Source organism: Anopheles merus, chromosome 3R (genome assembly GCF_017562075.2).
Source record: "Anopheles merus strain MAF chromosome 3R, AmerM5.1, whole genome shotgun sequence".
Taxonomy (NCBI): Eukaryota; Metazoa; Arthropoda; class Insecta; order Diptera; family Culicidae; genus Anopheles; species Anopheles merus.
Window position 1 is genome coordinate 14,477,335 of NC_054084.1, and position 13,194 is coordinate 14,490,528.

At 41.4% G+C, this 13,194-nt stretch overlaps 1 protein-coding gene across 4 annotated transcripts in view; it reads right to left on the reverse strand.

The window, feature by feature from the left end:
• Positions 1–292: 292 nt before the first annotated feature.
• Positions 293–13,194, reverse strand: part of LOC121597330 (protein Wnt-1-like) — a 37,009-nt gene continuing 24,107 nt past the window's right edge. For 3 of the 4 annotated variants that reach the window (XM_041923009.1, XM_041923007.1, XM_041923010.1), the window contains exons 3-8: positions 5,095–5,576; positions 4,879–4,999; positions 2,148–2,413; positions 1,791–1,937; positions 1,590–1,711; positions 293–1,268 (exon numbers count right to left, since the gene is read on the reverse strand). In XM_041923009.1, coding sequence (XP_041778943.1) covers positions 1,067–1,268; positions 1,590–1,711; positions 1,791–1,937; positions 2,148–2,413; positions 4,879–4,999; positions 5,095–5,367 — 1,131 coding nt within the window. In that variant the 5' untranslated portion in view covers positions 5,368–5,576 and the 3' untranslated portion in view covers positions 293–1,066. The remainder of the gene's footprint in view (positions 1,269–1,589; positions 1,712–1,790; positions 1,938–2,147; positions 2,414–4,878; positions 5,000–5,094; positions 5,577–13,194) is intronic. The other variant, XM_041923008.1, reaches the window with a different exon arrangement.

Genomic DNA, 13,194 nt, shown 5'->3' on the forward strand with positions numbered 1-13,194 from the left:
GGGGGGGGAAGAAAATATAACTCACTTTGGACTGTGTGTTATTGGAAAGTATGAAAATGTATTGTTGAAATGACTCGCAAAATCGCAAAACAAGATGCAAAGGAAATGCTTTCTTTCTCTCTTACTCCCTCTTTATCCATCTGTTCCTCCGTAGCAGGGAACTTTCTCGCACACTCTTCTTACACGCTAAATATTTCAAACGTTAAAAACTAAAAATACATTAAACACACCTCCTACCCCCCATGCCCCCCCCCCCCCCCCGGGGTGGAGTGTGTGTTGTTGGCGGCGCGCGCGCGCGTTTGCTCTAAGATTTATTACTAAATAAAATAAAAAGCTCTCTAAAATCAAATCACAGAAATTGAAAAATGCCTTCCCCATGTTGCCCATGGTGCATGTTGTTACACGATGAAACATCGTACCCCTTTTGGACGAGGAAATAAAAAAAAAAATCGTTCTAGCAATCGCGCCTCGTTATGGTTGATTGATAGGGAAATGGCGCAAATTCGGCCTCCCGCTTTTTTTTTGATGCTCTGTTTTGCCGGGTGTAGTAACACTAATGCGTTATAATGCCGTCGGTTAGCGCAGACATCTTAATCACCATCAATGTGTGTGTGTGTGTGTTTACAAATTTGCAAGAATGTTGCTTTCGGGACGTTGAAGAACGATTTAATTGATTGTTCTTCGAGTTTGGTGAAGTGATTGCTAAATCGGACAATGAGAGTAGTACGCTGATGATGATGATGATGATGATGAGAACGATGTGGATGAATGATGGCTTGATGATGCAAATGCCTCGTTGTTTTGAATAAATAGTCACACAGTTTCGTATTATGGTTATTCGCGACTACTCCACTTTGTAGTCCGTTCGTGCCGTGGCTACACTCTTCGTGGCTCTTCGTGATTTTCACCACAACACGATGGTGTACGACCAATCGTAGTAGGCTTTTCCCCCCGCACGGACTGTTCGTTTTGGTGCTTTTGGTTTTGTTTTTTTTTTTTTGGTTGATCCTTCCATCCTTGAAGAACCAGTTTGGCACCTTCCCCTTGGCTCCTATCTGGATTGGCTTTAGTTGCAGATGTGTTCGTCCTTGCGCATGCTGCACGTATCGCACTTGACCGAGCAGCACCAAACGAACTTGCAGTTGCACTTTTCCTCCACATTGCGGATGCGGGTTTGGTAGCCCCGGCCGCAGCAGAGCAGCCGGCAGCCCTCGATACCGTACGACGTTCGGTTGCAGAATCGGCCGCGTGTGCTAAAGATGCCCAAGCTTTACGGTGGAAAAGGGAAACAAGCAGACAAGAAAATTAGTTTGCTGGTGGAGTTTGATGTAAGCTTAGAAAAAGAGGTTTTAATTCAAAAAAAGAACTATAAAGCGAACTCGGGAAAAATTGGGCTTTTTCAGTGACATGATCATCCATGATCGTTCATCACTTCATCGATCGTCTACCTACAAGGCGTGGAAAATTTGTGTATTTTCCTTATTGACATTGCTCTCAAATTATCAAATGTAGAGAGGAATATGTATGACACACCTTTCTAGTCTAAATTAAACCAATTTTAACCACACAAAAGTAACAAAAAACTATACCTTTCATTTTCCTCGCAGTAGTTGGGTGACTCTGCAATGTACACCAAATCGGACTTGTTCACCTTCTTGTACTCAAGATCCTTGCGCATCAGCTTCCGGATGATGCCTTTGTTTTCCACTGGCTGTAATGGGGTGAAATTTTAAATGGGTAAATGTGAAAGACTTGACTGTAGTACTTTACCACGATTCAGGGGGCTTTACCTTCACTTGTGCAGCGGCATCAAACAACGAACCGAGCGTGTCGGCGATCAGCTTCATCGGGGGCAGTCGTCGCCAGCAGACGCGTGTCGTACAGGAGCCAGACATTCCGTGACACTTGCACACCTTCTCCATCCTTGAGCGTAATATCTGTTGAAGCAGGTAGGGAGCATTTAGTTCTAGTTCATTTAAGATACTTTAACATTTTTTAAGGATTTATTGATCGATGTTGAATTTGATCTTCTATTTTTGGAATTTGGAGAATTTTGATGTCCCTTTCAATTTTCTCTCTCTCTCTCTCTCTCTCTCTCCCCTCGTGCTCAACATTCCGCCTTCCCCTTAACACACAAACTTACGTACTCGTCGTGCCGCTTCGTTGTTGTGCAGGTTCATCAGCCCAAAGCTCGTGGTACGGTTCTCCTGCGGATCGGTGAACGAGCGGGCCTGCTTGATGCCGTACTTGATGTCTTCCGAGCAGCCGCCCCAGGTCCATTTGGTGCTGTGCTTGTTGCGCGGGATGCGATCGCACTGGCAGGTCGTCAGTTCGCCCTTGGTGCAGAAGCGCGTGATCGTCCAGGCGAGCGAGGCTGAGTTGATGGCGCTTAGGTACGCCGTTTCCCGGTTGCCTGCAGGGTACATTAATTTGAAATGCAACTCGGTGTTAGCTAAATGTCGGTTGGTGTGGGGTTCTTTATGTGGTTTATCCAATTGCCATAAAGGAATAAGGGCAGCTAAGACGAGCGGTGAAATGGTAAACGACTCATTATTCATCTGTTTGTTTGTGCCTGTTCAACAATGTGTCTTAAGATCATTAACCTATAGGCAGTAGATTAGGCTCTATTAAAGAAGATCTACGATTCAATCATGTTAATGACGTTGAGAACTTACTCATTACGGTTCTATAAATCATTGGTGTTTGTACGCATATCCCGCTTTGATTTAAATTACGAACACTTAATCGTACTTTTGCGAAGATAATTTTATGATAAATGTAATGTAAATGGGTTACAGCTTTGCAAAACCCTTCAATTTCAGAGATACATTAACATACATTATTGTAAACATTAAAAAAAAGCAAGAAACTGCAACGATGTCTTGTTATAAATTGCGAGTATTTTTGAGCTTTCATTTAACATCACAGGCGTTTTGATCCAAATTCTGAACATCATCTAAACTTTCTGCAAAAAGGTTCACAAATCATAAGCTCTTAATGTTAAAAATCAAAATAAAATAATCAAGTTTTAACTGCTTTTAAAGAATCGTTACAACAACAAATTCTCAATGTCTGTTTTTGTTCCTTTTGCATTTTAAGGCTCACATAATGGGGTAAGCACAATGAAACTACACGGGAGTCGGTTTGAACCAAAACTGCTAAGATCGATGGTCCATCGATGGTGAACTGACAGAGAAACAGTATTTATTTATAGTAAAATCAGAACCTACAACATGACAGTTACTTTTAAATTGATAGTAGTACCTCTTTGCAATCACTTAACATACCAGGCTTAGGTCAATCTAGGTCTTCTAGACCTTTAGCCTCTTTCGGTTAGAAGACGCAATGCACAGTGCATGTCGGCTGTATTCAACACTGTATCGGATTGCTTTGATTTTAACATTTCAACCCAGTACTTCAAAGAACGTCTCCAGCTTCTGCCGTGGCCGCAGTTAACTGTGATAAAAGGCTTGATTTTGCTATGTAATTGTTGTACTGTTACCCATCTTAATTAGACCATATGGGCCCGTTGGAGATTGGCCAATAAATAATGATTATTAATACGCAGTATGGTTCTATCCTGGGCATGAAATGTGAACGGGTTTCTATTTCTCGTATGCTGGGGTTAACCATTTTCGGTTGTTAAACTGAAATCAACAATGATGATTGGTTTGTTGGGTGTTCTAAACTGGCAAAGATATGTAAACACTATGTAAACGTCGTAATGTTTACACGTTTTTTGCGATAAAAAAAGCAAAAAAGGTAATTTTAAGAGTAACATCATTAAGAGTGTGGTGTGATGTAGTGTTCTTTGGCTTTGGTAAATGTGTTCTTTGGAGCGCACCTACGACTCCGATCCGACTTCGGTTATTGTTAGTCCGATTCCAACTCTGGCAAAATCCGAACCACTAGTTCTCCACCGAGTCGTCCGGAGTCGTCCGGAGTCGTCCAGAATCGTTCGGAGTCGTGCGGAGTCGGCCGGAGTCGATCGGAGGCGGAGTTATTCGGAGTCGTCTAGACTCGATCTGAGTAGTAATTGGAGCTCCGGATTGGATTCGTGAATCCACTCCGACTCCGACATTCTTAGTCCGGATCCGACTCCAAAATAAATAACGCTTCGAATCCCGCTGCACCGAACGAACACAGATTCAATTGGCTCCGATTGAATCCGGATTACTGCGATCGAATCTACTACCGTAGAGCGAAATAGTTACACTACTTAAGCAAACTTCCAAACAACCCTAGCTCCTAGCGAACATTGCTGTCTTGATAGCTACACTTATTAGCTAAACTGGGGTCAACTGGAGCCGTCCGGTGCAATGTGCTTGTGAGCAGACATTTCATTTCGTTGCGGACGACTCGCGACTAGCGACAACTTCGGACGATTCCGGACGATTCCGAAATTATCGGAGTCAACTGCGGATTCTTGCCAATCTTTACCCATCACTAGTGTGATGTGTTGAAAAGGTTATTAGAATATTAATTATGCCCAACTCTTCTGTACTTGGTTTTACACTCTTTTCTTTGATAGATTCTGCTTCTATTCTGTGTCCTTCTGTTGCTTTGTTGATTGGAGAGCTGAATACGTACTAAAAAGGCGATGAGTCTTAGAAGCTTAATAGCCGGGACGGGATAACTTTGGAATACATTGAGAAAACCAAAAGTTTTGAGTTTCATGTAATTTGCCAAATTAGTCCACGGTATAATGAATTAGGCATTGAAACATGAGTTGAATCCTAAGAAACTCATAAATAAACCTTTGTACAGAGTTGTTTACGTATGATCACAAGCAAGATTTCGATTACAATTACAGTTGTTTTAGGGATACTCATTCGTTTTCATGCGGTTGTCGACTCACCAGTTGTAAATTTGACCTACCTTTATCGTCGAAATTTCCATAGTAAATACCGGAACCGCGCTTCGCCGAGCAGTTCCAGCGGTTGTTCTGAAAGTACGATTGACACTCATATTTGGCAGTATTGGCTGCATGTACAATCACCTGGAAAAAACACATTGAAAAGAACATAAAAGCAATGAGCAATGAGCAATAATGTTCAGTTCAAAGCAAACTACCCCGACATTCGACCCGTTTACCTTCAACAGTTCCGGATTGCTGTAGCACGTGTCGCGCTGATGTTCCGTGAAGAAGGCGGTATCACCGCACAGCTCGTAGCTCCGATTGTCCCGATGGAAGTGGGCCGGATCGAGTGACAGGTCAGCGATGCGCCACCAGCTACCATCGGCGAACCCGCTACAGTACAGCAGCAGCAGTAGCAGCAGCTGCAGGATGCGCTTCGTTAGACCACCGCGGTCGGCCACCAGCCGGCACGTGGACGGGTGCGGCAGCCGAAAGCCCGGCTGAACCATGGTTGTGGCGGTAGTGTGGCGGCAGTAGCTTTCGTCCAATTGTGTCGTCAATCGTGGGGTTCCAGATGGGTGGGATGGTTTGGTCGGTGTGGATTATGCGGCGATTGGCGCTTCTCTAGTCCCCACCACTCATCGTTGCCGGAGTCGCCGGAAGAATGGCCGGACCTCACAAGGGGAATGGGAAAATTGGACGACTCCAATATCCTGTGCTGGGCGGTAAAAAAAGGAAGAAGAACGAAGTATTTAGTACGGTACGGATTTTAAGTTCGTAAAAGTTAATGAAAGTTGGGTAATATGCCGAAAAATGGTAATCCATTTTCATCGACCGGGTCGATTGCGGTTGCGTTTGGAAGCGTAGTCAGTAGCGTGACACCGGGATAAAGCCGACAAGTGGACAAGCGACATTTTTAATAACCTCGTACTTCATAATATAGCGATTTGGTGGTGGTGGTGGTGGTTTCGTTCGTTTATTTCCATTAGGCTTTAGCCTTCCCGAACGTTCCGAAGCGTCAGCGCCAATACGGACGGTAATGGGAAGCGGGGCCAACCGTAAACCAATACGACGGTTTTGCCCGCGTGAAGTTGTCCCGCCACAGATGGTTATCCTATAAAAACGTGGCATCGGGGCACACATGGTCGTAAAATTGCAATCAAAAATTGACCGTTTGAGCGGCGGGATTGCTGGGGAAAATGAGTCTTGCACAGCTGCGTGCTGTGTAGAGGATTTGGGTGGGATGACGTTGGGTGAAGCGTTTACGAAGGATCAATGTTTGATGGCACTGTGTAAATACGAACGGTTATTGCAAAACTGAGCAAAGGAAGACAAGCAGGAGTATAGGATGCATATGATTGAAATGTGCTTGTGAAATTTTTGAAATTGCTATCTTAGCAGCTTGAATAGCATGTTTTTTACAGTTGTATCATGTATAATAGATCACATATTTTAGGCTACCTGGGTTTTTGAATTTTGTATATTCACTGTTAAATATGCTAATACATCGTAACAAGCTCATTTTACACAACCAAAACAATCAATATTGTTTATAATTTGTGCAAACGTTTGAAATCTTGGCCCGGTTCTCAAGCAAGACTTCAAATTTTAATGTTACTCTACAGATAATTCTTAGGACAATCAATAATATTTTGTTTAATAGCAGATTATCTTGTGCTTCTGTATTATTTTTTGTGCCAAAAAGTACTAAAATATAGTTATTCATGGTGAAACAAATGATGGCACACCATCACACGACATGAATGAATCTTCCTTGAATGAATTTCCTTAATCTTTTTTACTAATGTTTTCATGGTAAGTGTGCCATGAAAACATTAGAATAAAAGATTAAGGAAATTAATTGTAAAATTGTCCAAAGTCGAAGAAGTGAAGACTCTACCCCATTTTAATGCAAAAATTACATGAGAAAATGTTTAACATGTGGACAAAATGAAGATGAGAATCGATTTATTTACATTTCATGCATTTACTTTTCAATGCCTAGATTTATTGTGTTTTTTTTTTACATATAAAAGGCCAAATTCACAATTATACACTTACTTTCAATCAGTAAATCATTTAATTAATTCACAAAATCTATGGCAATGTAGTTGTTTCAAAAAGGGCAAGATTGTTCAAACAAATGAAATTTAACTTACAGTACAAGTTATTGTATTGCTCATATCCTGTACTGTCTGTTCCCGAGATACGCAATTTGTGTGTTTTCCCGAGGAATCCGCGTAACATGAATATTAGTTTCTGATTTCGCGGTTTTCGACCAAAATACAATTGATACTTCGGTAATTTTTATTTAATTTATTATTTTTATACACTTTATCACTCATTTGATACGATTATTGCCGAACATTCTGATATTTTTGGCTTTTCAGTGGATTAAAATTATAATTTATAAATTTATAAAAATGTAATTTATACTGCATTGTAGAATTCTTGAGTCAAATTATATTGATTTGACGTTTGATCTGTCAAATTTAGAAAACCGCATATCTTCGAATCAGCATAAGTCGATAACCGCGTAACTCGGGAACAGACTGTACTATCAATTTAGTAGGTCACTGCATGTCACTGTAGATTTTTAGCCATGCTGTATATCTGAGCACAGCAAAAAATAAAAAATAAATAAATAAAAAAGAGTAAAAAACAAATATTTTGAAAAAGGAAAGATTTTTCAGGCTTTATCCAATAATAATCAGCCATCAATTATGATGAAGGGATTATTGTCAACAAAAAAATACATGATTTTTGCCCTAGAAGAGAACAGTATTGCTATGAATTCGTTTATGAGTGATAGATACAGAGTAAATAAGATAAATGTTCAGGAATACACTAGCACTTAAAAACGTGAATATTTATCCATAATTATGTTATAGTGCAAACAATTAATATGAAATTTTATTTGAAACAGTGGCTTGTGTGGCATAAATAATAGCAACTCCGCAAGTGCAGCTCGTTTTGAACTGAGCCAATTTTGTCCTTTTTCTACTCTCTAACTAATCAACCTTTCATTAATAAATTATCGCATTGATAGGCCACACAAGCATGATGGTAACAGATCAATGAATACGAGAGCATTGGAAGAGCGCAAGAGTAATGAACCATACCGTTTGTTTATTAAAGCAAGATGTTAGCAACAACCCCTCTACCAACTAACATCATCATCCTCCCTCGTTCTTCCAGTGTATTGCGCGAGTCTTTGCGAGTTGATAAAATGAAATCGAGCCTACGAAAGCGAGTCCAAACAAAACCCAAACGGTCGCCCCAAACCCTGAAGGGATGCTGCTGCTGCTGCACCACACACAACCAATAAACAGCAAGGGAGAGAGTGTGTACTATACAGAAAGGAACGCAAAACACCCTCTCTTTTTCTCTTTCTCTCTCTTCTGCGTAGGAAAGAGGATGTATACGCAATACTGCCGCGCGTAATAGCATTAGACAGATTAGATGTGTTTTATGTGCGGCGAGAAGTACGCCGAGGCTCTATGTCTCCGCCTCCTTCGATTGTCGTCGCGCCAGCATGTGTTTTGTCAACGCAGCAGTGCAGCAAGGAAAAGGAACCCGCTTTTATTTGACTCCAGGGACTCCAGGGCAGCGTACTGCAAGGGGAAAACCAACAAGGTGACGAAAACGTTACGCGCTGGGTATCGTATCGGATATAAACAAGGGGTTACCATGGGCCTCGCTGAATAGCTGTCAAACAAAAGGGGGCTAGGGGCCCGCGACACGGCGCGGTGACAATAAATAAAATATCAGTTCACGTTTCCCGACGACCGAACGCCGTCAACCGACGGCGTCTAAAGTCGATAATGTTTATGTATGTATGTTTGGGTGTGTACGTGTGTGTGTGTTAAAGATATTTTAGAAGATGTCCTGTGGTTCAGGATCAGAGTTTTTTTGTCCTTTCATATTTGGTTTGTTTGGATGTTTATTGGTCTGGCTGTTATTGCTTTCTTGCTTTGTGTCACACGTGCATCGCTTTTTGTCGCTTCATTTGGAAGCAAAGGTTAGAAGTGGTTGACTGTTCTCGAACTCTCCAGGGAAAACAGGATAAACAGTCACCATGTGTGGGCTTACGGGCGCAGCGTAGAATTAGATCAGAGGCAGCTTATGGGGACAACAAATGGGGGTTTATACACTTTTAAAATGTTAGTTCAAAAGCAAAACAACCAGATGTGTAAAGCCTCAAAACTGAGATGCCTAGCTATGGTTGCGAAGTTTCTAGCATACGGATAAGCCCACTAAAACCCCGAGCCGGCAAGATCTGCACTCCCAGAAGCAGATGTTGTACGAACGCACCTGCTACATTGAAAAGCGTGAAGTCAAGCCAAAAAGCCGCCCCATCATCTTCCGTTCGGTGGTTGCGAGAAGTTGATTCCTTCCACTTCGCCAGTCAATCGATGGAGCATGATTTATGCAATAGTAGAGAGCACGGTTTGCATGCGAAGCGTTTAATAAAGTATTTATAAAGGCGTACACCGGTTTGGTTTGGTTCTTTCCCTTGTTTGTGGTAAGAAGACACCAAAAAAAAAAAACCGCTGGCAGGAGTTCTAATTCCGGCCATGTACGGTGCGTAAAAAAGATGAGAAGATTTGATGACATCGTTGGTAGGAGTCATGAATATTTTAACACTCGATTCGCTCAGTTGCCGATTCGATTGTTCGGGTGGGGTGTGCACAGGAAGAGGAAGCCAGAGTGCGTATTGTAGGTAGGATTTCTTTGCGAAAAAAAGGTTTTTTGTAATGCTGGGAAGTTATAAAACTACTCTCTGCCAGTACGAACCTGTTGGACCAAGGTGACGATGTATGGATTGGGATGGATTATCCGCCAACTGCTACATCGTGTTGAAATGTCAGCTCAAGTAGAGTGTACATAAGTAGGAATAAGCCGGCAGTTTAGTTACCAACACGATTTTAAATTGAACGATAGGAATAGAATGTTAAGCTGCCATGTTTGGCATTACGTTTACACGGTAAATCGAGCTTATCATAGAGCTTAATGTAACGGTATTCGCATACGCTATGCCGAACTGATCCATAATTCAGGGATAGGCTTTGGATAATGTATGAGACTTCAATGACATTAGGACTGCTTTTACTGTGTATAAAGCAGTGTGAGATAAATCAATAACTAATACATGCGCGTTTAGTACAGTTTTAGTAGATTGTGTTTGTTAATTGAACATCGTTACATGTTCAGATGTTCAGACACAATAGCTTCAATCAAATCTATTGCGTTACGTTGACTCCAAAACTGAAGATACTTCTTGCGTTGTTTTGCGTTGTTTGAACCGTAGTCTTGTTACGGGAGTAACAATTTAAGATTGAGTAGCTTTGATATAGCTTTTTTAGAACTGGCGTTCGTGTGTGTTTAGTATTTGCTGCACACTTTTAAAAATTATCTAACAGGTGCCGCCATCTGGTGTTTTTTGTTTCAACTATTCGAGCTATCGAATGCAGCTTGATGTTTTGTAAACAATCACCTGTAAAAATGCACGACCCAGCGAGGCAAATCGGGCCAAAATAACCTTTATCTGACCGCTAAATTACTACCGGTAATAGTTACTTAATGGTAAATTATCAGTCGTCAACTTACCCATTCGAGCAGTTTTGATAGATCCTATTCCTTCCTCTATTTTGTTTAGATTTTTAGGCCAATTTATTTTTATAACAATTAGCACAGATATACGTATTTTCCCAGTTGATTTTTACATTTCACTGTTTTGAACATACCGCCGTCTTCTTCCGCTAAAAGTGCATTACAACAACACTTTTTATTTTCTTATTTACAACTTTACAGTGATGAAAAACGATAACACTTCGTACAGCTAAACTGCTCTTAAATTACTGTTGTGACACAGAAAACTGCTCGATTGGGTAAATTAACAGAAGGCTGTCTCGCTGAGGGGGTCGTTAACGTAAATGAGGTATTTTTTTCTTATTTTTTAAATAGATTTTAAGACGATTGGACTCATTCACCTCTTATAAATACGGTTCATATAATTGTTGTTCATAAAATGATAAATTTTACTGCCAAACAGGCGTATTTTATTCTTATAATCGAGTCGAGTTTGAGTGTTCATTTTTATGGCAAAATTCATTTTGAGATTATTTTCGCGACTCGAATCGATTCGAACTCAGCATAGAATAAGCCTGATAGCCATACCAGGTGATCCTATGTTGATTGGAACTTTATTTGACGGCTCTACCAAATATTGCATAATTTCTTCGCACGTAAAATTTTCTACATAAAATAGATCAAAATGTTGTGTGGAATTAATGTGTGATTTCAACACTACTTAACTTAACTTACATGTTTGTAATCGAAGTTTCCTAAATATATATGCAATGCAGTGTCATTCAGTTGAAGAAATGCATTAAAACAGTTACAGACCGTGCTGCTACACTTCAATTAGCCACAATTTTCGAGGAACATCACTTTAGTGATTGAAGGCGCCTCTTAAATCAAGCACTGCTAATTCGTCTTTATGGCGATGCGATCTGCATACGACAGCAGACAGTGATCGTATTGCGACGATTAACACGAACGAAGATGCAACGATACTTCATTGAGCTAATAAAGTGGTTTCGCTTCCTGTGAAATGCACCGAACCAATTCTCCTTTCGTGGCATGGCGTAAAGAGCGTATCAGCCACCACCATCATCATCATTATCACACCGGAATCATGATCATGCAAGAGCATGCGGTGCGCGAAAGGAATGGCGAAACAAGTGTCCGTGCATTGTGTTGCAAAGATAAATCGCGTACATGTAAATGCACTTTGTGAAAGTATTTATAATTTTTACGCAAAAAATCCGGTTGCACAAAAAAACACACACAATAAATATGCAATGAGTAAGGAATAAATGGTATGCTTTCGACAGTTCATGAAAGGCACATAAAATCGCTCATAAACGCACGAAAATATGCCATTGCGGCGCAGCTGCATTGCTGCAGGGTGAGAAGTACAAAAGGAAGAAAAAAACACGCACGTGTAAACAAGATCAAAATAAAGCAAATGGGAAATGTAAAAAAAAGGCAACCAGCACAGCATAAAATATCAACCATTCTCCATTGTATTGATGCCATTGCGAGCTGGCCCAATCCCCCCCCCCACTTTCCTCGTTGTTGTCATGGCGATCGCAAAGCTCGGTAGGCTGCGATGGCTGCGCTAATCTGGTCCCATCGTCCCGGTTTTCGGCCGAAATAAAATATCAGATTTCGGGCAAAAATGTTTTATGACGTTCCCGTTTTATGGGCTGGCCTATGCGATTATTATTATTATTAGGCAGCTTAATTCACCCGAACTTCCAACTGGACGCGCGTTATTCGGTTTCCAGTGGTTGCTGTTGTTGTTGCTTGGGCACGGCACGGCAGCAGCAGCATAAAACCCAGTGCCAGCGGCCCCTATATACCACTCTCAACAAACAATGTTGAGCGTTGTTGTACGGTAAAGTAAAAGAAAAAAAAAACAGAAAAATGTTTAAAAAAAAACATGGAACCTTTCGAGTCGAACGCAAAACAAAACAGCAAGCAAATCCCGAGAGCAGCGCACACATAAGCCGTGGATTGTGATTTTTACGTTAAAAGAAATCTTGTATCCCATGCCCGCATAATACGTTCCTCCTCTTCTACCTACATCCTGGGTTTGTTGTTTCTCCCTGGCAGGGCCCCGGAGGGGGTGTTCGGATTTTCATTCTCAATTTTCTACACATTAGCCGCTAGTGGCGTGATGGTGGGATGGTGGGATGGAGGGCCAGCACAAACAAGGTTCCCCGGAACGCCGAACAACCGTTTAGGAAGCGTTTTCCATTATTTGCGAAATAATTGGCAGAAAGCCGCAAGCCATGTCGACAAATCACGGCCCGGAATCCCGGAAGGGTCTTTTGTTATGCCATGCTTCATGTTGGCTTTCTCTCTCTCTCGCTCTCTGCTATGCGTTTTGTGGAGATCCTGCAGGAAAACCATCACCACCACGCATCATCCTTGGCCATGTTTGCATGATGTTGTGTTGTGTTTTGCAAATCAAGGGAGAGAGAGAGAAACAGAGGAGGCGTTGATGTAATGAGGGTAATTTGGATTGTTTAACAAATTAGGGCCGTTAATTGCATCATGGGGAAGGGCGGTTGGTTGTGCCAAGGGATGTTTGCCAGGTTGGATAAGAATGAGGCGGTGAGTTTAATATATGGGGTATGCATGCTTTGTAGTTCGTATTTTGAAGAGGCGTCTTAATTTAACAGTGCCGCGTAAAGCTAATTTGGATTTCAATTGACCGTTGCTAATTAGGTCACTTTTAATAATAAACAGTAGGGTGAGTGTAC